The 25,891-nt window shown below is 43.6% G+C and overlaps 1 protein-coding gene and 1 long non-coding RNA gene across 2 annotated transcripts; both read right to left on the reverse strand.

Moving 5' to 3' along the window:
• Window positions 1–287: 287 nt before the first annotated feature.
• On the reverse strand, window positions 288–25,578 carry LOC135316135 (acetyl-CoA carboxylase-like). Its single transcript, XM_064468217.1, has 10 exons — window positions 25,453–25,578; window positions 20,670–20,716; window positions 18,431–18,683; window positions 4,267–4,399; window positions 3,492–3,630; window positions 3,149–3,258; window positions 2,577–2,658; window positions 1,256–1,354; window positions 578–684; window positions 288–317 (listed from the first exon to the last, which is right to left on the reverse strand). The coding sequence occupies exons 3-10, from the start codon at window positions 18,655–18,657 to the stop codon at window positions 288–290; spliced, it is 927 nt and encodes a 308-aa protein (XP_064324287.1). The 5' UTR covers window positions 18,658–18,683; window positions 20,670–20,716; window positions 25,453–25,578.
• LOC135316060 (uncharacterized) lies at window positions 6,842–9,488 on the reverse strand. The gene is made up of 2 exons (XR_010375507.1): window positions 7,703–9,488; window positions 6,842–7,348 (listed from the first exon to the last, which is right to left on the reverse strand). It is a non-coding gene; the product is annotated as an uncharacterized LOC135316060 (long non-coding RNA).
• Window positions 25,579–25,891: the final 313 nt, after the last annotated feature.

Here is a 25,891-nt window from a genome sequence, read left to right on the forward strand (position 1 = left end):
TGTAGTTGGAAATATCAGCAGTGATTTTGTGACTACAGAGAAGTCTAGCCTCTCAAAGTGCTCACAAAATCTTTGTCAGTGCTTGATGCCATTAAATTTACGAACTCACAGAAAAGCTTTTTGTAATACAGAAAATCATCAAACTGAGTAACATGGAAAAGTCACATACTCCACCCCCTTTCTTCATAAAGGAAAATTCCCAAACCCTGTATTGTCCCAGGAATATTTCTTATTCTCAAAATCTTCCTCAAAGGAAAAATTAACAGAATATGAAACCAAGCATGAGGTCATGGGTCTTTATTAAAAACACCTTTTTCCTGCATTAAAGAAAAAACAGAAGAGAGCCCTAATGAAAAAAAACTTCGTTCCCACATCTATTTATTTCTCCTAATTCTCACCTAATTCTGCATACTGGGCCCAAAGCTGATATGTGAAAGATCACTTTCCAATTTCCAAGCCTCAGTTCTGTGAGGCTGACAGTCTAGTTCTAGTTCGTACTCCCATTAAAAATAAATTAAACCTCTCCAGGCATTCCTGCAGTAAGACCTCAAACACATTCAGAATACTAGACACCTACCCGCAGTCCATCATCTGCGTCTTTCACATAGCCTTTTTCATATAGTTCCTGAGGAACATTCAAGATACGCTTCTGAAGATCACTTTCCTGCCAGTCCACTCGAAGACCTGAAACATAAGCATTATCTTCTTAGCTCATTCTGCTGCAAGGCTCAGTGAGAACTCACACATCAGACACTGGCAAAACAAACAGTGGTCATAGTTCCCCAAGTCTGGAAGCATTTACAAAAGAGAGAATGCAGAGTGTTAACGGACATCTCTGTTTTCTGCTGAGCAGATCTCTTCATTCAACAAACTATATCCTCCTTCATTTACCTTGTGCAATTCTGAGAGGTTGTTATTTATAGTCTTTTCAAACTGTATAGAGCTTCCATGGAAGCAGAATATTGGCTGTGTGCTCCAAAACTACACGCTAGAAAAGGAGAGACTGCAGAAAAACCAGATATTACAGCTGTACTGTTAGACTAACAGCACGTTACACAACATGTACATTTTGCCTGATATATCCATATATACCGTAGTCACTACGTCTTAGCCTGGAATAACACAAATCTGAAACCCTGAACAGATGGAGCATCTCTTCAAACGCCTTTTTGTGCACTGACTTTTCTTAAAGATCAAACGTGTTGAAGAAAAAAAATTAGAATGGTCTTGACAAACACAGCAATTTCCTTCTTACCACTGCCACTCCAAGGAAGAGTTGGAATGCCGGCAGTCTGAGCCACTATTGAAGAAGCAATTTTATCTCCTAAGGCCCACATTGCTTGGCTTGGAGGACCTGCAAAGAGCAAAAACAATGCATGAGAGAGACACAAGAGATATCAGACACCAGGGAAATGGCCAGAAGTCTGATTTGGGTTCCATGTAAGAGGGATAAACAAACACTCTTAGCAGGGTTGCTGCATGCCACATCTCAACTGGTGTAAGTCACATTTCTGAACTAAAACAGAGAGCATTAACTGTATCAGCCAGAAACTAAAACCAAACAGACTAGAGTACTTTTGACCAACAAGAAGGAAAAGGCAATTGAAACTACAGCAATGTAACCACAGACACATCACAATAGCTTGTTACATGCCCATCCTGTTAAAGTCCTGGCACACTCAGCTTGCAAGCACCACTCTCTGTCCATGTGTCCTCAAGCTGGGCCTGCTCTCAAAGGGATGGCAGGTACCAGTAGCTGGCATTAGGCGTGCACATCACATGCTACAGGAATAATAATTCAGTGCCCTGATTTTACTTGAAATGTGTTTGCATGGGACTGTGGCATATGATTGGTAAGAGATTTAAACTGGGATTAAAATACAGCTTTTAAATCCACCCCTCTTCAAGGGTCCAGAGTATTTCTGTGGTTATGGCCCAAGACATTACAGATAAAAAGATCTGCTAGAAGTCAGAACGTGACACAACTATCCCCAGGCTACGTTCAGACCATGACTTTTATCACAAGTCCATCTTCAGTTTTAAACACAGCACGCATCCCAAACCCTATCCAATTCAGATCCATGCGGTTCAGGAGATGAGGCTTACTGCAACAAACATCTCCAGCACTTGGTTATTTACACAGCTAACTAGACCACAAACTTCATATATTGTCCACGTAAAACTCCACTCTTTCCATCAAACCGAACTACAAACACCCTCTTTAAAATGATGACAGGGACATTCAGCTTTCAAAACAATCTGCTTTAACAGGAATCTGTTCTGATCTTGTACCTCACAATTTTCACAAACATGTTGGAGAACTTGCCACTTCTCCCACAAAGAACTATTTCCCAGCACATTCCAAACCTCATCTAGTTTCATTAGCCTCGATGACTGGAAACAGACTATGCTGTTAGACGGCATATTCTGTTCCTCTGACTACTGTAAAGATCATCAATCTTGCACTTGTAAACGATACCTCATGGCTCTCTTTTAGACCCAGAATCTTCTATCTCACTAAAACCACCCATCTTAAAATAAGGACTAGATGTTAGGTCAGAAGTATATATCCTCACCCATGAAAGCAATCCCATTTTTGTGGAGAAGTTCTGGTAGTTTAGGGTTCTCAGACGCGTGGCCCCAGCCAGCCCATACAGCCTGCGTAAGAAAATAACATAAGTCACTCTTTGTTTTAGTAAAACAAGCAAGTGAGCAGGAATAGAAAGCATGCAGATACTTCAAGTCTTTCTTTTCCTCATTGAAAATAGTCTCCATGGTGTGCTTAGTTTAAAGGGCTACTGTCTTGTATTGTGTAGACAAGTCACAGAAGGCTGCTGAAGCAAGCTGTTGAAGAGGAACTAAGAATAGGTGAATGGTGAAAGTTTCCATGAAACTAAATTTGAAGTGAACAGTGAACTTCAGTGAAAGTGAAGAAAGAACAGTGAAATGGCAAACCTTCTATCTCCTGCAGATATTCTTATTGGGAAATCCACAGCATTGTAATACACATTGCCTTTTGGTGCTAGTAGAGGTTTGTAATTTCAATTTCCTTGACTTATCTTTTACCCCACTTACAACTCGTTATTTAAGGAGAGGAGATTGCTTAGTGATACATCCTGTTTTAAAAAGCATCTTCGACACTTCTCACCTGCACTGGAATCCGCTTAGCAATATCAAGAATGAGTTCCACATTTGCATAGTTGTTGTTGTTCGGTCCTCCTGGAACTGGGACGTAGTGATCCGCCATTTTAATATACTCTGTGAACACAAAGCAGGTCTCATTTAGACTGCAAACCTAATAAACAGAATTTGGTCTAAAACTCCCTAAATCTACAGTACTGGAAGTACTTAATCTCCTCCCAGAAAAAAATCTGTTACTTGACAGAATGGTACGTGATGCAGCGGACGTACGTTCAACTTCTTGCGTCCTTGTGGGCAGACAGGTCTGTGCAAGGAGAGGGTTGTACACCTTCACACTCTTTTCAACTCACCTGCATTTGCTTTCAGATCCTCAGGAGTCACCATGACAACAAATCTGATTGCCCGCTCATTTCTAAACATCTCATAGGACCAGCGTCGGATGGATCTCATGCATTTCACTGCTGCAATGCCATTATTTGCTATCAGGACCTGAGTATATTAGAAGCAGGGATGAGACAGAGTCTAAATAGCACAAAACACTAAACAATAATGAAAACAGCTTTTTCCCTGCAGACTCTTCATCCAGCTTTGGGGCTGTGCAGTTTCGTTAGCCAGCATTCAATTCAGCAAGAACATTTAATGGCCCATCAGTCAATTCAGAAATCAGCTGTTGCTCAGCCATAAATATTTTCATGTATTACACTTCCTTTGGAGCAGAAGACACGTGAGAATAGGCATAACAAGTAACTAAAACATTCAACACCTGAAAGGAAGAGACCTCATCCATTAAATAATTATGTATTTTTAAATACATGTCTTAGTGATTTTTTTTCCAGTCTACTTTTGTTATACCTGTCTATAAATCCTTCTGTTCCAGCAGAAGAGTTCTAGCTGACTCAATCTTTTTTTTTTTCCTGTCACACTAGGCTAAAACAATGGGAAGTGTATTTAGCACATATAAAATGAAACAGAAACACAATGATTACAGGCAGAAGTACAACTTTCAAATTCAGGGATGTTAATATTTTGATATCTGCAATGTACAGCCTTATACAGAGAGCAGTCATAGCTCAAGAGAATGGAACAAAATGCAATACACTAAAGTCAAAAAGGTCAGTAACTTACCTTTTCAATAACTTTATTCCCTCCAAAACGAGTGACAAATTCTGCTGGAGAAGCCACAGTGAAATCCCGCTGCACGTCAACTTTCTTCCTGTCCCGGCCTTGCTTTGCAAGGTGTAAACCAGACATACTGGGCCTACAGAAATTGCGGGAGACAGAAAAAAAGCAACTTGGCAGTGCAGAGGTACACAAATAGAAGATGATATGTGAATAATTTGTAAAGTTCCCCTTGGCTGTGCTCCCCAAGCAGGCAAGCAGAATCACCCCTTGCCTCCAGACTACTGTGGTGCGGGGTCCTCAGCTTTTACAGGGGTGACTTTATTCTTTATATACCTTTCAGTTATCTATCTGCAAAAGCCAGGTTATATGGAGAAATTCTCGTTATGCTAATATATAAATAAGTAAAAATATGTTCACTGTATATTGCTGCCCAACACAGAACAACAATACTCCACCACATTGCTTTCAATTCATCTAGGAAAGCTGGGAAACAAAAACAATGTTTTCTGGCTTTGGTGAAACGAGCTACTACAGTCAGACTCCATAAAGAAATCCTATTTAAGAACCACAGCAAATAAAGCTCAGGTGTAAATGAGAGACTCTGCTATCATTTTACAAGAAATTTTCACTATCCAGTCTTAAAATATCTTCCTCAAAAGTTCTGAGAGCTAGAGGACAAATTAATCACGTTACTTCTACTACAAGCAGCGAAAGCCAATTTTGTGTCTGACAAGATCAACCCTGTGCTCTGCCACCATCCCTCTGTGTGGGAATGGGACCGCTGCTTCCCTCTCTTATGCTTCAGCCTCCTCGGAAACAACACATGGATAAATCACCCTTTGCTTTTGCAAGTGCTACAGGAGTTGATTTGTTAAAATTTACAAAGCTGAAGTTTTGAGAGGAAACTCAACAGAAAAGCAAAGACCTACTCTCCACACCATGCGCCTACCATAGTGCAGCATGACTATGGCAATAACAAGATACTTTCTATTTCAAAGCTCCTGAAGCTTTACCTCAGGTAACCCCACAGTTTACCCATTCTTCTTGCCGTATTTAGTGTGCTTTTCTTAATGGGTTCCTTTCCCATGAACACACTGAAGTCCTTACCCCCGCCAACACACAGGATTACAGAACTTTTCTGTAGGAAGAAGAGATGAATATTGGGAAGGTATTTAGAAACAACTCAATGCTTTCAAAAGACCCAACTGGAACCAAGGGGGTGAGTGCCACTGGAGCAGCTGCGTAACTGGCAGCATCTGTCCCCAGGAGCCAGGCGGGCCCTGCTGGCTGCTCTTTGGCCATGGGAAACCCGTCAGGAACCTCTGGCCTAATCAGCTGCTGAAGTGCTGATACCATTGAGCAACTCCACTGGGAAAGGGGATGGGATGTGCCAGAAAGTGGCTGGAATTGCTGAGGGAGGGCACAAAGGGAAAACCAAGGACAAGCCAAGTCACGTACAACACCTAGAGGTCTCCTTTTAAACACAGAGACGCAGGGCAAGTAGCCTGAGAGCTGTATCTGTGAGGTTCACTGCCCCATGTGAGGTTTGGAGCATCCTGGCGTGAAGGAGCTGATGTTAGAGGTGGTTGGTGACAGCCTGAGAGGGAACACACAGATTTCCCCCTCGTGTTCCCTCATAAATACATTATGTCCTATAAAGATTTACCCACCTGGAATGCAGACCTTCCTTAACTCTTCATCAGGAGCACAGTAACATCACAGACCAGCATTCTGACTAAAAGATCTGCTGATGAAAGAAGCCCTAAAACTGTAGCTAGTATCTGGTTTAAATCCAGATTCTTCTCTTACCCATTTTTCCTATGAACGATCATGGTACTAACACAGACTACACTACTTTGCAGTACCTGTTAACAAAAAGGATCTCCATACATATCATCTAGCACAACCTATTCAAAAAGGTGTATGTCAAATCCTGGTACAACCCACCAAGAACTGTACTGGAATGAACTGTACTGGGATGAAAGGCGATCTTCCAGGTAAGGGAAGATCAGTGCCCAGCTCTGACCATTATCTACCACACACAGGACGGAGTGGATCCTTCCCTGCCTCTCCGCCTTTGCGCACACCATCTACTTTGGCTGTGACGTCCTCCTGCAGCACAACCCTGATTTTGTGCGTATTTCCAGAACAGCAAGAAAGCATATTTACAGCTTTACTGGTAGAAAGCCTATCTACCAGTGATATTCTGGGACATATAAATGACTGTACTATGTCAGACCAAAGTACATCCAGTCTGGTAACTTGTCTCAAGAAGAGCTGCTAACCCAGAGAAGTGCATAGGAACAAGGTAAGTGTGCGGCGGTTCTTCCCCTGTGTACTTTCCCTTCTTCCAACAAGCTGCACTTTCAGAGATGGACATCATCGCTGAACTTAAAACTTATCCCTATCAGCAAGAGTTCACAAACTGCTCTGTGATAATCTCAGCCCAGGAATTCAAGGAAAGGCACCAACAGGCAAGAAAGAAGAAAGCTGTAGTTGAGGTTGAGTTTCTACTAAATTCATGTATTTGAAGAGGGTCGGAATCTATGGCATGGCAAGGAAGGAGCACAGTCCAACAAGTGAGACAGGTTTATTTATTGCAGGTTTATTGAGAGCAGTCTCAACAAAAATAGAAAAAAGATTAAAATCTTGGGGTCAGAAGCTGCGAACATGTATGCATATGAACTATCCTGCCAAGCTGAAACTACTACTGAGATGAAGATACATATATCTGTGTATATCTCTCTACTACATATATATACACACGATATATCTATGTATAACTATCTGCTACATATATATACACTATATAGTGTATATATATACACTACTAAATATATACACATATACTACAGATAAAATGTCATCAAAACCAGAGGTTCATCATCCAGAATAATGCACAAACACTTGTTTACAAGCAAGTATAGTTCCGTTTAATTTGTGACTGTAAGCATACCAAGAACATCAAGTTTATTTACTAATAACCACAGGCTGCACATTAACATTGAAACAGGAGAGATTTTTTTCTTTTTGCAGGGTAAGATCAGGTAGAAGTTGGGCAGCAAGGAAGAACGAACCCCGAGCTCTAAACAAAACAGAATAAATGCTGAGTTAGTAACAGTCATCCCTATTAATCACCAGGTCACAACTGCAGCGTTTTGTTATGTAGGAACTTTCAAAATGCTCATCTGTCCTTCAGTTTATAGAGGTTAGAAGTTGTGCAGAATCTCAAACTCTACCACTGATCCCCCAGCTAAGACATATTCTAGCATCCTTCTTACAGACTGCACGCACAGATACCTCACAGTCACTGGTGAGGTTTCAGAGGATAAAATTAACATGGAAAAATATCAGTATGCATTTGCAGTACAGAGTGCCCAACTGCCTCAGTCCAGGACCGCCGCTGCTATGAGGAGACAACCACAACTGTAATTCTTACCTTTGCAGCATGTGATATCTCATTTCCTGACCCTGCTCTGCAGAATCCTCCATGCTGTCTCAGTGAAGGAATTAACAAATTTCAGGCTTATGACTTGTCTAGTGCAGCTGCTGCTATTTTATTTTATTTTTTTCAGTACTGCAGCTTAAAACCCAGCAGGAGAAAGCTGTGAAGAGCCTCTCGCACTCACACGGTTCTCCTTGCAGCAGTGGCACTTCCCAGATCGCTTCAATATTTTAACCTTTGTCCCTTGCTTTCCACTACCCCTCTCTCTCTGTCACTCTTCCTGTGACGCAGCATGCACAGAGAGGGTAGCAGCGTTCAGAGAAAAGCAGCTGATCAGGAAAGAGAGAAAATGATCTACAGCTTACGTAACCAGGCTTAACACACAGCACCGCTGATGCAGCCCACACGATGCACAGCGGTCGTTTGCAGCAACAGTCAGCCCCAGCTCAGGCAAGGAAGCAGAGACCGCACGGCTTCCCCACACGCTCCGTCAGCATCCAGAGGAACCCTGCACCGCTGGCCACACAGCTGCGCCAGGAGCCGGCGAGCGCCTCCTCGGCGGCTAGCTTTGCGAGAGCAAAGGCGCAACGACGGCGGCCAGCTAGCCCAGAGAACTCGGTCAACGTGGATTTAATATCAGACTTTCACGGTGGGTGGGGAGATGACAAAGAAAGCATTTCCAGGCTGCAGAGAAGAAAGTCAGATGCGCAGAACGTACAGGCACGCAGAGCACAGTGATGACCCAGACATGAGACAACAAATCACACTGGACACGAGCTTGGAAGCTGGGAGACCCTGGACAAGTCACTTAAGTTTTCTGTGCCTCTGTTTCTCCACCTATAAAATGGAGATGAGATCACGCCTAGTGCTATAAGGAGAAATATCCTCACAAGCAAAGTGCTACAGTACTGTAGGGTCCAGCAACATCACTGGAGAAAGGAAGAGTGTTTACTCAGTATCGAGCACATGCAAAAACATAAATTGCTCATTTGGGGGTAGGGAAAGGATAAGCAAGGGCAACGACCACAGAAATACAGTGATGATCAGGCCTAGACTGCAACTAGATACAGGACCTGGATTACATTCTTAAACTTCACAACATGTGGGTCTGTCCTGGTGCAGGGACGTATCCAGGTAGCACAGCTTGTATGTGATGCGCCCACGTTCCAAGAGTCTGAGCAAAAGTCATGCAATCACCCGACATGGGATCACTTGAAAAAAGGAACAAGCACCTAGAGGAAAAGTGTCACATTAATGTGATAACGGTATGCAACCCTGAGCCCTGAAGGGCAAGGTGAGGTCACTGCAGGGGACAGGAACTAAGAATAGTACTGGCGATAGGAGCGACGACCAGCAGCAAGTGCCATGTGGCTGATAAAGTGCAGGCAAACAATTCTGTGCAGATCCAATTTCTTCAAGCATTGTCAGCAGATGGGTAAAGGGGACAGCGACACACTGTGGCAGCGAAGAAGGCAGTCACAGTGGAAATAAATCTCTTCACCAGACAGCAGACACAAGAGATACCAGGGAAAGAATAGAGTTTAAACGAACAAAAAAAACCACCCAACGTTTTGTATCTACCTAATAACTAAATGCTTCTCGCCTCTCAGCCTTTTTTTCTGCTTTGAAGAACTACTCAAACTACCCAACCATAAAGTACACCAGAAATTCCCCATTTAATTCATTTTAAAACAGAAGTATAAGAAAAAGCAACTTGTCTTGGAATATTTTCTAGCACTGGCTCCACCATGAGAGGCCTCCCGCCACAGAACCTTCCCAGGCGCAGTACAGATCCCCGCTCCCAGCCCACCCCAGCAAAGTCAGGGTCCCAGCCTCCCACACCCCAGCACACATGACTCCAGCCATGGAGTTCCGCTCCCCCAGGTTCTCCAGGCTCTTGCCTCCCTTCACCTCTGCAGGGAGGCTACCACAAACCCACCATTTCACCAGTTCCAAACAAGCCATCACAAGGGTAGAGAATCATGACCCTACAGACTCTGCTTGATAAAATCTGTGTCGCTTTCTCTTCTAGTCATCACCACATAAGGCCAGCAAAACCCAACAGACATTCAGTGACTCTACTGGTTATGTATTTCATGTAGAAAATGGTATATTCCATAATTTTCAAAATAAAATACTCGCATTATCTATGGTTCCATTAGATTTCCTCAGTTTTTGATCCTCATCCAAGATTAAAATTTATACATGGAATAACTGAAATTTTACTTTCAGGTTTGGTGAAAACAGTTTCCCAAATATTTGCTTGTGCTTCAAAAAACCTCACCCACAGCCCCCACAGTCCAAACAGTTTCTGACCATTATAGCTGCAAGGAAATAAATCCTACAGCTACACACAGCTTCATTTTAGAGGAGCAGCTTCAGCCTTGGTTAAAAATATTCATCGTGCCTTCTAGCAGCTGAATTCACTGCTATGAAATCAATGGACACGACTTGCTGCAACATCCCTACAAAAATATGCTACACAAGGATGTGCCGTTCTGAAACAATACTTACCATCAAACACACACACACACTACAAAGCTTGTTTCCTAAACACAGTAATACTCAAACCCAAATGGTAAATACCACATGAAAACCATCCCCCTCTTTAGACCCTAGGCCTGCTGTTAGACAAAAGGAAAGCCTGTGCGGTTCTCTTCTCTTCTAGCCTCCCAGAAAAAAAAGCATTCATTACAGACACGTACCTGACGCACATCGCAGCTAGGAGCCTGCATTGATCCCAGCACTGTAACATGCCAAGTGCTATCAGTGACGTAGCAGTTTATTCCAAAGGCAGCGATGCATTAGCCGGCTTGTTTGAAAGGCAGCCGTAAGGAGACTGCAGCACATACACACACGCACACACACACCCCCGAGAAAGGGGGTTTTTTTCCCCCCCTCCGGATTAGGCCCGTAGAGGGTGTGGAAAGAGGGCAGCTCTCATCATCACTTTGGGCTTTATGTTTTGTAAATATGTAAGTGCTGATGTGAACATGTATCTGATCTGGGTGGTAAGACACAAGCCAGCTGAAGCATCTGTAAGATCTGCTTCGGTTTTAGATCCGCCCTTGCAACCTATTTCAGAAAAAGGCAGAGAGAAAGAGCAAACATACATGTAGTCCAGCAAGCAATGCGGAATTCTGCAGCTGGAGTAAATGGTTCACTATGTCTCAGGTAATAGGCACTGGGAGACAGCATTCTGGACTTACTCAAAGACAGTTTTTGCCTACAATTTTAAAGAGACAGAACAGTTGGCTTGAATGCAGACACTGCCTGAAATCAGTGCCTCAACCTATAAATCAAAAAAAAGAAACTCAACCCAGCTCTGACAAAGGATCGAGCATCAGGATTTCAGGAAATTAAATAAAGGATGCAGCACAAAAAACCAAAACCAGCCCTCTCCATACTCCCTAGCTAAATAACTTCACTTTCATGCTAACGCAGATTTCGAACAGCCATCAAGGGAGGTCTTTAGCCTAAAGCAGTGACTTTGGTTCCAGAACTACAGAGCCCAACCTGGCAAAAGCTGCTAGGATCCCTCTCAAATAACCAAGTACCAACAGCTGCAATGGACGCAGATTTTAAGTGCGGAGACACTTACTTGTCAGATATTTTCTTTTTACTAAATCATATATCTGGCTTTTTATCTCCCAAGCCAGATGCATCTGAAACCTGACCATATGCACAGATGCACACACCAAATCACTGGTGTTTGTTACAAGTTCCAAAGCAACATCACAGCTGTTATTATGGGACGGAACCTGACGATTTAAAGCTCACTGAACTTCTCTGGGTCACACTCTTATGTACTATGATCAAAACCACTTCATTCCCAAGCCTCTACAACACACCCTGTGACCCATTCCCTCTGACTCTTCCTCCCAAGGTACTCTGCACTCAACTTGATAAGTCTCGTGCTCAACAAGCCTGTAGCCTCCTGCACACTCCAGGCCCCTCCCTTCTTCAAATTTATCTTTTAGAACCCATTCCTTCTATCATGTCCTTCCCATTCAGACCCATGGCACCAAATTTTCACTGCTCAAAAATGCCCAGTAAATCCAAATATCAATCCAGATTAATAGCCAAATTTAAACTGAATTGATATCTGTACTCCAGTTCCAAAAACCACAAAGTACTGAAAGATCTTTACTTTTACATCCTCATGAAGTACAAAATTCCACACGTTCCTGGAGCAACAGCCTAGCACTCTCCAGGTCAAGACTTGCCACCAAGGTAAAGGTTAATAACAACAGTAGAAAAAGACTGAGAAGAGAGCAGAATTGAAGTCTCTGGCAAGGAGCCTTCCCAGTGCTCTTTGACAAAGCTCAAGTGTTGAACAGATCTGATCTCTATGAACAAGAGAAAGTATCTTTTTTTAACAACCAGAACTAAGGGGGTAGGTGGGGGAATTGTGCCTAACATTTACCACTGAAAGTGTAAGCATTACACTTTCTGAAAGTGTAAGCATTTACCACTGCCTAGTGTAAGAGAATCCTGTACAGAACATGGTGCAGCCCGTTTCAGCTACTAGCCTTACAGAGTTACGATACAGAGTCAAGAGATCACAGTTATTCCCTAGCCTGGAGACTCTTTGCCTTCCATACCTAAAATAGGTTTAACGACACTTCCTCTTCTCCCAGATTTCTTGCAAGCCTACATTCATTGACAGCTTCTCCTGAGCCACTAAAGATACAAGCACTAGGCTGCGAGGGGATTCTGCAAACGCCATCTTTGAATGCCTTTGCCACATATCCCAATCTGGGTGAAAAGTGAGGGCATTCAGCAAAATACAGGAGGGGGCCCTAAAGTATTCTGATAGGGACAAAGTATACTTCTTTATCTTTTCAATTAGAAATACCAGATAAGTAAGCAAGTAGGAGAACACTGTCACCACTGTGGTATCTCAGCCAGCTAATCTTTGCAAGATCTCCCTGCAAATTACTGAATTTAGAGATGACGTTTCCCATGTTAACTGAGGTCAAAGGGAGTAAAATATCTGTTACTCCCAAACAAGAAGAATGCTGCTTTGCAGAGGTACACAGATGAAAAGTCCTTTCAAGGGTATTTGTTCACTAAACAGAGGAGCTTTCAGAGAAGAAAAAAGTTGTAATTCACAGGTTATCAGTATAACCAGAAACAGCTGGGAACCCAAAACACCTTACAAGCTTCCTCTTTTTCAACAGATACAGGAGGAAATACAACTTTTCCGTCCAGGTGGATGAAGCTCAAAATATAAATCACAGCATCACTCGCTGGCAGTAGTGGTAACAAAAAAGATGCACAGCTTTATTTCAGTAACTTGCAGAAACATGCAACAGTATCACTCTCCCCTATCTGCTGAGCCAACAGCAACTGGTCATACGCAAAGGAAAATGTCTCAGCCAGCAGCATGCAATTCTAGTTTCATTATTGGCCCTCTGGTGTGCGAGATGCAAAGCCAGGCAAGTGGCCCTCCACAAAAACCTCGGCAGCACCATGGCAACTGATAGCACAGGCAGCAGAGCGAGAGGAGGAGCCTTCCACTCCAGCAGCCGCCCCCCAGCCAGGAGTATGCGGAAAGCCTGGAAAGGGAAGGGGTCAGTTCAGCAAAGGAGAAATCCTTTCTGATGCAGCTGGGCCAGTCTCGGACACGGCGGCGAAAGCATCAGTCTTGCAGACACTAAGGCACACTTGTACTTCTATGTACACTTTTGTGCATAAAATTACAGCAGCACTTAGAGTTTTACAAGATCAATGCTCTCTAGTGTAATCCCCTAACCACAAACAGTTGGACTGGAACGGAATTTTTTAAAATTCAAAACAGGCTCAAAAGGATCCTTTATTTCTTTTAGTGCTCTGTGCAATCGCCCTACGACTGGTTTCTAATCAGGCACCCTGTTCCAGCACCAGGCTGGCCGTACTCAACACACTATCGTCCAGACTAAAATTGAAGTATTCTTCCAAAACTACTTTAATAGATGATTAGTTCTTCTTAAGCACCTCAGTAATTTATTGAGACTATTTACTTGAGAAGTCCAAATATCGTTAGGTGCTAAGGGCTAAAGTCTCTGTAGACTTAATATCAGAGGTAACAGCTGGGCTGCTTCCAAAAATCTGGCTTTCACTTGATGCAAGTGGATCGTCAGGTGACTTCATACACCCTTTTCATTCCTTAAGAAACCAGAGCCCTGATGTATAAATACAAGAAGACATGCAAGATTTATTCTATTTTAAACAAGAATTTGATACAAGATACACTCTTTGAAGCTAGGAATTAAATTTAGCAATAGTCAATAACAATTTCTTAAACAAAACAAAGAGACCCAATGTACTTTCCAAGTGGCGTTTATACAGAAGTTTCTTAATCTACCACTAAAACTTCAGAAAGGAGCATAGCAACTCTCTAACAGCTCACTACACAACAAGCAAAAACTGTATCCCAACAGGACTATCGCCTTCAGCTGGAAGTGCTGATGTAAATTTCTGAACTCAAAGACAACACAATTATACCTGGAAGCAAAAAGATTTATGAAAAAATAGTATGCTTGGGTTTATTACCTAAAAGGCGCAAAATAAAACAAAGAGTACATTTTGTTGATGTAGATGGTACACAAGTAGAATATTTTTTTTAAGAACACTTGTTTCCAATATAAGATCTATAACTAACAGAGTGAGGACGACATTTACATTATTTTTATTACTTACACTCTTTAAATAAAGCACTACTACAAGCAAGAAAAGAATCAGAACATTTTAATCTGCACGGTTACTCTTCCAACACACAATTCTGTTAAGTGCTGATGGACCACACACCAATTTAAAGTTCATTATCAGAGCATGGCTTTCTCAATCCTACAAAGTAGTAGCCAACTGGCACAATCAAAGGTCTTCATAGATCTCTAGTGGTATGGAAGCCTGTATTGTACAACCTGTCCCAGCAAAACCATCTTTAGCAACACCATAAACACTTAACAAGATCGATAATGTGATAGATGGAACAACACAGAACACACACATTCTGCCTGCTCAAATGAAGAAACATGAGTTGGCATACAGACTACCCATAGCTGGGTCAGGATGTATCGATCAGACATCACAACCCTATCAGATGATAAGGCTCTCAGCAATGTTTTCCAGCTCAGACAGGAGACCTGCAAATCTCAGGTACTGAACATATGCCAGTCTACCAAAATATCTATACTCCATGAACTGGCAATGACATGTCACTTTTTACGGGGGTCTAAGAGCAAGAGAGAAGCAGCAATGCCTGTTACTACAGGAAAAAAGGCCTTCAGATGACCAGATTTAATGCGAGGCACAACTGCTATGAGACTCCCATTGTGGCATCACAGGCTCAAGCACCTTTCACAGAGACAGTTAATTTGGCCTCTACTAGAATGAGTTTGTTTGCTATAAAAAAGCACAAACAGAATATTCCACGGGAGCTGATGTCCAAGAAAGAACATTTCTAACTATCAAAGTCACTTTAGTATTGACACAGTGCTCCTCAGAGAGATGAAAATCTGCTTGGGATGTCAAGATAGGTGCTGGAACAGCTGTTGCAGAAAAGGTGCAAACAATCACTGGCACTAAATATTATAGAATGGATTAGACAGTCTTACAGTCAACTTCCACAAAGCAACGAAATGGTGTTTAGAGAAGAAAGGACATTTATTGTCTAAACTTCTGTGACCTAAAGTACGAGAGGAAAAAACAACTTTATCAGATGGCTGACAACCCTACTTTTCAGCTCTCCTGTGCTGTAAGAAGAAATCTCTTTTCTCTAGCCATCAGAGCAGAATTACTACCTGACGTGCTCTATGAAGAGGTAAAAAGATAGTAAAGGTACACTCACAAACCCTCTTCCAGCTAACTAAATTCTGGATTTCAGACATAATTGTTCCCTCAGAAGGGCTTCCCTGCAGCAAAGCCCCTCACCTCAAATACAAGCTATCTCTACATTTAGCTGACCAAAATTTCCTGTGTGAAATTAACCAGTGAATGGAAAGATTTCTGGCAGGTTCTTCAAAAAGGTACATTCCTTGTTTGACCCATTAGTCAAACCGCACAGAACTCTCCATGAATTTATCTTTGTCACTTTAGAAAGTGTTGTACCTTTGTCACTACCAAAAGGAGACTGGAAGCAAGAATACCTGTGTTCCATTAATTCACTGTCACAGAATGACTTCAGGCAAGTTGCTGAACTTGTCTTTGTCTCAGTTTCTCCATCTGTAAACATTACTTGGAAATCTTTTGATGAAAGGAACTACCACCCTGGAAAACTCTTTCAATTCATCCCACTTTATCTTAGAAAAACAGCCTCTAATGCTGTAACTTTTTCTATTTGAATTGGCATTCCTCTCCAATTTAACTGAAAGCCAAGTACCCTCAAAAGAGAGTGCCAAAGTAAGCAAGTTACAACAGAGGTGCTCAAGGTTGCACACCTATTGCATTATAGCTCTCTGATGCCAGGCAGTGTCCTAGAAGTTGCTTGATTTTCTTGCTCTCCTATTGTCTGTTTCCACACTAATGGTTATGTGTTCATCCAGTTTCTTCTGTTCCTAAAATATATATGGTTACAGAGCTAGATCTTTTCCTGCTTCAAAATTACCTTTTGTGCTGCCAAATTATTATAACTGGCAGTCTTTGGAAAGGTAATCCACTTCAAATTTACTTTAAGTTTTTATATCTGTTATATTAGTGCCAGCTGGCTAAACATGTCCATCAGCATGACCATAACAACTCTGTAAAGTATGGACTACTATCCCCCTTGTGCCCCTACCCAAAGAGTCTGCTACTATTTGTTTTCAGACACTGTCTCCTTGAAGTGGGAAGGGAACGCCCAATAAAAGGACAGATTAAAATTCCCTAATCTGTACAAGCAAAGAAACCAGCAAAACAGAAGAACAAGCTGAAAGGATTAGCCGGTCATATAAACATCTACTACTGATCCGTAAAAGCCTTTTTGGAACCAACCATTTCTTCAAAAGCAACAAAGTAAATGTAGAGAGGGATCGTTCATCACTAAAAACTATAGTGGGATTCACTGTCCTGTACATTCCTGGAACAGCATGACACCTTCTAAAAGGCAAGCAGAAAGAGCAGCTCAAGAGGAGGCTCTTCTAGGTTTGGTTCCGAGCACTGGGAGGTTCTGCTGGGAGAACCCGAGGCTGAAAGGCACCAGAACAACCAACCACAAACCTATTTGTAAGGAACTAGCAGACAAAAAGGTAGCAAGTTACACCCAGCTGGAAGATGCCAAGGACAAATATTTTCTAAACAAAAATTCATTTCCTTCCTTACATGCAAAAAAGGCTTGTAAACAGGGGACTGTCAATTGCTGCAGTAAATCTGGATGTTAGGAAGACTTCTAACACTGCCCAAAATTATGTTTTCATAAACAGAACAAGCACACATTAAACAACTGCAGGGTAGTTGGAAATTCAGATGATGGTGAGCAACTGTTCTGTTAAACTAGAATAATGTAAGAAGCAGGGCTTTGGTAAGGATCCATTCCAACACCAACACTGTTTAACATTTTCTTTTTACATTTATCATTTACGAGTTTACCATCAAACTAGGAATGACTGAAGATGCTTTGAAATCAAGAATCTAAAGGGATTCTAAATTCTAAAGGGATTTGACAAGGTGGCAAAGCAACCTGAAACGAGCTGCTGCAGTTCAATAGTGACAAGTGCAAATTTTACATCTAGTAAAAGATAACTTTATCAATATTCAGTGCGGTGATTGTTCACGGACTGCTGCTCCCTATGTACAACATCTCCTCACTCTACCCAGCACTGAACAAGGCCTCAGGTACAGCTCTGGGCACCAGACCTCCGGCAATATGGGAAACAAATGAAGGGAACATGGAAGAGTGAAGCAAGACTGATCAGACACTGAGAAACCACGATCTGTAAATGCACTGGGAAGTACAAGATCCCTAGGCCTGAAACAGAGAAAATCCCAATGGGTACATCCTGCTAGTGATACGCAAATCAGCAACACTGTAAAAATCAAGGGGCCTTTTGACAAGGAAGTATTAACACCACAGTCTCAAAAGCCTAACTTCATAGCTTGTTTGAACCACAAGGAATTAGGAGTAGGAGCAAAACAGCCCTTCTCCCAGCTGTGACACCAACATCTCCCTGAGCTACAAGCAGCAGCTACCATAGTAAGCCTTGGCTTATCACCACTTTGCAGGATACCAGTATTTCACCATAAACAAAATATTCTCTTTCCAAAACAAAAGCATTCCAAGCAATACAGAGTCACTGATATTACCCAGAGCTACTACAAATTCTTTGGCTACACATAAAGCATCAAATCCCATACAAAGACAAATTAAGCAAATAGCATCCTTGATCTCAACAAACATGGCCCATCTAAAAGACATACACAAGTGAAAATCTTAAAGATCTCAGGCAACACATTTCAATTTTCTGAAAGCCGGCATACGAGACAGGCAGTACAAGCAAGCCCACCGTAACACTCAACAGCTGAGATGTCTGAATGGTGCTTGAGGAATTTAGGTACAGATATTTCATTAAAACTAATGGAGAATAGAAGGTTTTGATACAGATAAACTTACAAAGAGGTCACTTTGAATCAGAATGCCAGAAGGTGTCTTGGCACAGTAAAAACATCTGAACCCAAACTGAGAACCCAGATATGAAGCTGAATCTTTGGAATAGACAGGGTAAAAAGACTGAAGACTGGATTTGACTACTATGTAATCCGTACCTCATATGATTTGCCAAGCCATCTTGAGCATTAGGAAGCCCTAGATCTGAAAGGGAATCCGAGCAGACAGACGCAGGCGACAAAGACCTCTCTTTCTCCTCTAGCAGATCAAGTTTCACCAAGGAGCTTGTCTCATCTTCTGAGTTATCCTCTGACACTGAGCCAATAATAAAGCGAGAGTGAGAGTTCATCTCCAGGGGTTTAGTGGGTTGGGAAGACTCTTCCATGGCTCCTACAAATTGGGCTCTCAGCACTGTAAGGGGCAAAAGAAAGAAAAATCAAAACCTGAGGTTAACACCTGCTATCGCAGAACAAAGAAGAGGACAAAGCAAGGTTCACTTCTGATAGGAAATGCAATGTTAAAACACCATAGCTGACCCTAGATAGGAGTCTAGGATCAAGAATAGTTACATCTGCTACAATCATTGACTTCTCTGTTTGCACAAGGACTATAAGATCAAAGCAGCTGGTCATTCTGATCTGTTGCAGAACCTCCTAGTTTAGACAAAGCTGCAGTAGGCACTTAAAAGACAAAAAAGAACACACGTACAAATACATGACTAGAAAACCAAAATTTTTATTTTACTATTATTCTTTGGTAAGCTAGTTATTGGTGACATTTAAAACCTCACTGGACATGGACCTTGGCAACCTGCTCTAGGTGACCCTGCTTAAGCAGGGGGTTGGACTAGATGATCTCCGGAGGCCCTTCCAACCTCAGCCATTCTGTGATCCTGTCATTAAAAATTTGTATTTCACCAGCATCTGAACACTGGGATTCATGGTGCTAGGCACTGCACATAGCACTATTTACTGCTATTCAAATGATGGATTTGAGTGGTCAAAACCTCCCTTTTCCCAGGCCTTGCCGGGTGTAAGACACATTCGCTCTCATATTTCTTAGGATATTTTCAGGAAGCCAAGCTGATCTACCAAACACTGGGGAGCAGATACAGCGTACTGGCCAGAAGCTTGCCAGCCAGGTGGGGCTAGGCAAGACCTAAGATCTATTCAGCACACAAGCACACTTCCAACTGGGGTCAACAGCAGACACTTGGGCAAGAGAAAAAGAACGAGCTGAACACAGAGCTCACCTCCCTAATACATGATCTCAGTTTCCCATGCCAAGGGCTCAAGCCCATCTCAAGCCAGAATTGCGACCTTTGGGCTTAAATGGCATGACAAGTTTCAACTGAGGCAAAGTGAGTAGTTTTGAAGTTTCCACTTTGAGAAGCATCCACAGGCTCTGGAACAACTACAGGATTAACTGAATACCTTACAAAAAAGTGATTCTCTAAGAGTTCTCTGTACACATTACAGGTATAACAGAAGCAGCAATTAATGTTAACTTCTTCCATGTACTGTTGTGCCACCTGCCTTATCCTTAACCTGAAAAGATCAAGCTTTAGGAAGACTTCAGTCTTCAAAGCTCATTCAAGTTTGAGGATAACTCTCAACCAGGATGACTTTAACAAATCTAATAACCCACCACTGTCAAAGGGAAAGGTCTCACTCTATTCACACCTACCTCTTCCCTTCTCCACCCTAGCTACGTGCTCACATGGCCTGCGCCCCGCCAGCTCTGGTGCTTTCCAGACCACCCTCCAATCTGATTCAACAAAATCGTCAGAACCATAACCAACAAAATCAGATAATTTGTGAGGTTAGCAAGTGGAATTGGAGCAGCAAAGGGAGGGGATGGGAAGATACTGGCAAGGAATGATGGGGACAGAAGCAAAACATCCCCTTTTTAGCAGCCGTGAGCTGACAGACTCTCCGCCATCTTCTCTAACTTCAACCTGACTTTAACCCCTTGGTCCCGGACGATCCATGTCAATTAGGGGATAGTAGATCCTTTATGGTAATATATTGAAACTTAGCAGCATGATTTACAATTGTCAGAGGAAAACTAAAAAAGTTCAGGTCTCCATTTTCCATTTAAAAAATCATTACATAAAGGGAGAAGAACCTCTTAATATGGGGAATTCTGAGTATCAAAAAATCAGTGTGGTTCCAACAGGGAATGAATGCATATTCCTCAAAATTAAAAAAAAAAAAAAATTACAACTGAGAAAGAGCATGGCAGATGGAGAAAACAAAGGAGAACCTCCCAGCATAAAGGCAGGTGGGATGAGGAATTAACATTTGATACACCCTCCTCTGCCTGACTTTGATGCACTTATACTGTAACTACACAGAGCTGGAAATCGCATCATGATATGATTAGGAATGTACTAACCTCTTGTTATTCTTGCAATCTGAGTGGTTATCCACCTCCAGAATGAACTGGAAAAGAAAAGAATTAACAAGTAAATATTATTAGGAAGAATACTCTGTGTGCGTTTTCCCAACTATACAAATCTTTGAACACAAAACTGTCGTGGCAAAAAACACAGGTACAAGACAGACTAGATCGTTTGCTCCCGGTCACAGAGTAAACCGGGAACTGAACCTGCAAAGTCCAAGTCAAGCCGTGGCACCTCCTGCTAGTCCGTCGTTCCGGCAGCTTCTGAGCAATGTGTTAGCACACACCTCATCATCCCACAGACATTTTAGTTTTGTTTCTAAAAGAAACTACGCGTTGTGCCAGTGCCATGTACTTAAGTCAAACTTTTTTTGCTTTGTTGACTTCTGAATCTGCTGGCCGATTTCAGCTGAATTTGATGGTCAGGACTAAATCCCAATGATAATTAGAGATCTCGTGAAGAACTGGTGGCTAGAAGACACAGCTGATGTACCGTATTTTTACGTGAAAAAACCCAACACTTCACCTGTAAAACAAACTGCGATAGAGCAGTACAGACAAGGACGAGACGAGGGGATATTTATCTCAGGGCCCCACTCTCCCAAGAGGTACTTCACCACACAGAAAGGACTGTTTTCATACCCTTAACTCTCACTCCACAATTCTATCCTAAGCCGGTGGGAAAACCTCGTCAGTCCTGCTAATTATAGCCACGTTATGCCAAGTACAAGGATGCAGTGTAAACGGTTTGATGTGAACATCACAGCTTTCATCCGGTACACAAGCAAAACTGGACCATGTTATAATAAAAATAGGACACGAACATAGTTTTAATTGGAGCACAGACATGGAATTTGTGGACAATGCAATCCTTAAACACCATGTTCCTTCTTTTCATCAGTAACTGAGAATTAAAAACTGATCCAACTGGCTTATGCACTTTTACCATGAATGTACTTGACTGAATTATTTAGATCAAACCCTGTGTTGACATCACTACTCCCACAAACTCCAGTTTCACTGGGGCCACGGGCAGTTCATTTTACAGAGACATACTTAACCATTTTATGACTCAAAAGCCACAAATATCTGCCTGACACAGGCATTAAAAAGGTGGATTGATCTGCCTTTTTTGAGGGTAGAGACAGAAAAGAAGGGGAAGCGCGACTGTAAAGTCTGCATACCTATCTGTGATGTGCAGAAACTAAACCATACAGGAAGACTTCTTTAATTGAGGCACTTGGGCAGGACTTAGAGCTCAGATAGCACAAAGTTCAATCAAATTTTATTTATGCATATAAACATGAAGGCAATATTTATGTGTATATTTATCCTGGCATCAGATCACTCCTAGAGAATTTCATCTAGATGGATTTACTGTTGGCACAATTATCAGCGCTGAAGATACTGCGATACAGCCAAACTAACTTCAACCCTTTCTTAATGAAGAAAAAATTTCTTTCATTTTGAGATCTTAAAAATTAATAAGCAAGCTTCAAGGCTTTTTTACCTTTTTTTTTTTTTATCCTGAGCAGAGAAGGAAACAGAGGAAGAGTCAGCGAAGCATTTCATTCAAACACTCCATGAGAAAGCATCAAACCAACGCCAAGGCTCCTGATCCCCAATGCCACGGTCAAACAACTTGACTCAAACATCTTGTTTGTACAACTCGGTTCAAAAGCAGTTAGTTATCCATGAAGCCCCATTCAAGTCCACTTACCAACGCACTTCCAACCCTTTGTAGTTCAGTCCTAATGTCGTGAGTTCCACTAGGGTTTTGCAATCAGATGGTAACTCAATCTTGCATTGAATTAGATATAAGCTCAGCTTGTTCTCAGCATGCTGAAATTCGTTATTCATATTTAAATGAATTTCAGCATTGTTTGAGGTCAAATAAAATATAGACTTTCGCAGAGATCTCCTCACAGAAGCCTTTTGCTTTCAATGCTGCAAACAGAACGCGCAAGTCTCGCCAAACCTCTGCATATCGCATTCACTGCCTGAAACACAATCGCCATAGTTTCCAAGAAGCACCTTGAACTCCGCTGACCACCGCGGCAATGTTCGTGCACCACTAACCATAGCAGACGTACTGTTTGTTTTAATAATGCTGAACTAGACCCTAAAACCCAGAATCGTCTGGATCCTCTACTACGTACAGCCCCTACACTTTTGCAGGTGTCAATAGCCTGTCAAACAGGCTAACTTTTGCAGAGAGACTGACACAAAGCCCTGCAATTTACGGAAGGGTACAGACTGAGAATTCGATCCTGCGAAGATTTGAGAACGGGTAACATCATGTTCTCTGAGCCTGCTCAGTTACATAAATATGTTTAATCACAGTTGAATCTTTACAGAACCTGAGCCACGCTGTCCTCCTCCTCCTGAAGAAATCAGCTCACGTTAGAAGTCTGAAGACACACAGCACATTTATAACTCCCCAATTCTGCAGATATCAAGGTGTTTAAGACCCAAATCGCATTTACACTACAAGCAATGAAAACCCTGTAATCCGAAATCAAAAAGTAACGTACCTGGTTTTGCCTGAGGTGCAACAAAACCCAGTTCACTTCTCCACAGCTCTGCTACTACCATTAGTAAAATTTTTGGCTTGACAGTGAAATGCACATGTAAAAATATTAGACTTTAGAAGTTTTTGTAACAGCTTCACTTCAAGATCATTTTTATTATTGTAAAATACACCCAGGTATGAAACTTACATAATTTCAGCTGGAAATTAAGTTTCTAGTTTTTTTCAAACTACCCCACTCTGAAGACAATTACGCGACTGAAAAGAACATTATTTCAGTGAAAAGGAGTTGTAGGTTCTTTCAAAGACTCAGAATAGCACCTCTACAGTATTGGTAAGTCATATAAAAAAGAAATTAACAAACCTAGTTTTATTGAAAGGGATCTGTGGTATTGCTAATGAATACAAATAATTTTAAACAATGAAATGGATGGGTACTTTCACCACCCTAACTGAGTGAACACAGGTAATAGAAAACAAAGGAACAAAAAAGGTAAAAACAAAGTAAAAATAGATGGTATCTGTGTAACAAGTTGACTCCTTAATAGTTTTTACTGAACAACAACAAAAAAAAAAATCAGCAACATGCTCACCTATACCAGGACTGGAAGTGAGTTTCCAGATCAGGAGAGGGCGAAGAGATGATTTTTTTGCACCAAGACAGGCCACCAAGCACCAAACCGTTTACCTGCAGAGCTCCATGCCTGTGGTCTGTCAGGCCAGCTGCCGCCGCATTTAAAGAGGTCCAGCCTCTGCCTCCACACAACTGGTGTGCCACTAGCCAGACTCCGCTCCGCCTGGGCCATGCCTCCTGCTTAATAACCGGGCATTGCCTCACTTGCTATCCTAAAGCGTTCTCAGCAACATCAAACACCCTGCGAAGTTCTTTGCTTCTGATGTATTGGAAGGTACTTCACAAACTCTGCGTCCACAGGTTGGAAGTTCTAGTTAGTTTTCAGATTTACTGTATCACATTAGACATATAAAGCTGAATATACAAGTGGAATACATGCTTCCTAGGCCTCCTCAGGTAAAGTATGTCTGCGCCACTTCCAAAAAGTACATAAAGACAAAATAAAAGCCTATCTTTAGAGCTATCCTAGTCGTCTAAAACACTCAAGATTGCGTCTAAATCCCACTGTCTTATCCCATTCGGCACAACTTAAATGGTTCACTGAGTATTTACAGCCTGCTAAATTGTGAGAGACTAAAATTTTACTTCAGATTTTTTTTACGCAGTATATTTAATTTTAAAACTTTCTCAAAAAGATTTAAGAGACACCACGAAAGGAGAGGCGAGAATAATAATTTGCTCTGTAAATCTACTTTCTAAAACTTTATTATTCTTGAGCACCCTGCAGCACCTTCCAGAAGGCACTCCCAGGGCTCCTTTCAGCCCCTCTGTAAAACCAGGCCCCAAACTCTTCCCTTAAGAGCGTGAAACCCCACCAGAGATGGAAGGAGGATGACGATAGAGAGGAGGGATGCCTGAGCTGGCAAAGCAAGCGCCTCGTGCTTTAGCCCTACGCTGCTTTGGTGGCTCCAACACACTCGAAGGTATATTTTTTCTGTGAATTAACTCACTCGCACGAGGCGAAGCCACAACCAACTTGTTGTTCCGCGCCAGAGCAGCGGCCAAGGCCACCACTGGCCCCGCCGAGGCGGCCGGGAACCCCCGGGAGGCCCACGCGCGATCAAACCAGCCGCACGGGGGAACCGCACGCCCGCGGCGCGGCGCGGCGCGGCATGGCACGGCTCGGCTCGGCTCGGCTCGCCGCGCGGCGGCCCTCCGGCGGCCTTCCCGCCGCCCCGCACCGCGGGGGCTGGCCCGGGGCGGGCGGCGCTCCGGCGCGGGCAGCAGCGAGGCACCGGGAGGAAACCGGCCGGCTCTTCCGGTCGGTAGGAGCGGCTCCGCGCCGGGCGCCTGCCCGCGCCGCATCCCCGCGGATGGACCCCCCCCCATCCCCCCTTTCCCGCCCTCCGCATGCGGGGCGGGACCGCTCCGGGCCGCTCCCCAGCCGAAGGAGGGCCCGGGTCGCCGGCAGCCCCCGAGCACCGCGTCCGCCCGCCCGGCACTGACAAAGCCGGCGGTGCGGGGCGGTACGGCATGGTGTGGCACGGCCCGCGCTCCCCCGGCTCCGCCGGCCCCCGGGGGCTCCCGCCCCCGGCCCACGCACGCCTCTCAGCGCGGCGGCCCCCATCGCGCGGGCTCCCGAGCCTCAGGGCGGTGCGGTGCAGGTCGCTCACCTCAGGGTGCCGGGTACTGCGGAGGCGCGGCGGGCCCCCGGCCTGGCGCTGGGCGGCGGAGCTGGCGGGGGCGCGGTGCGGTACGGTGCGGCCACGCCCGGCCACGCCCTCACCGCGCGGCCACGCCCCCGGCCCCGCCTCCCCCGGCGGCCCCGCCGCCGCGGTGGTGTGATGCGAGAGGTTACCTCAGGTCAGACACCTCTAACCCCGCCCCGCCAGGCGCCGTTCCCATTGGCTCTCGGGGGAGGGGGGGAGGAAACGCAGTGGGGGGCGTGACCAATCAGGCAGAGCGCGCGGGGCGTGGTCAATGAGGCGATGCCTATGGTCTGAGCGGCCGGCTTGGCGCGCCCACTGGCTCCGGCGCGGGGGGGGGGGGAGGGCCGCTGCTGGCTGGGCTCGCTCACACACCCCCGCACACGCCCCTCGGCCCACACACACC

The sequence above is a fragment of the Phalacrocorax carbo genome, chromosome 17 (assembly GCF_963921805.1).
Source record: "Phalacrocorax carbo chromosome 17, bPhaCar2.1, whole genome shotgun sequence".
In the NCBI taxonomy this organism is placed as follows: Eukaryota; Metazoa; Chordata; class Aves; order Suliformes; family Phalacrocoracidae; genus Phalacrocorax; species Phalacrocorax carbo.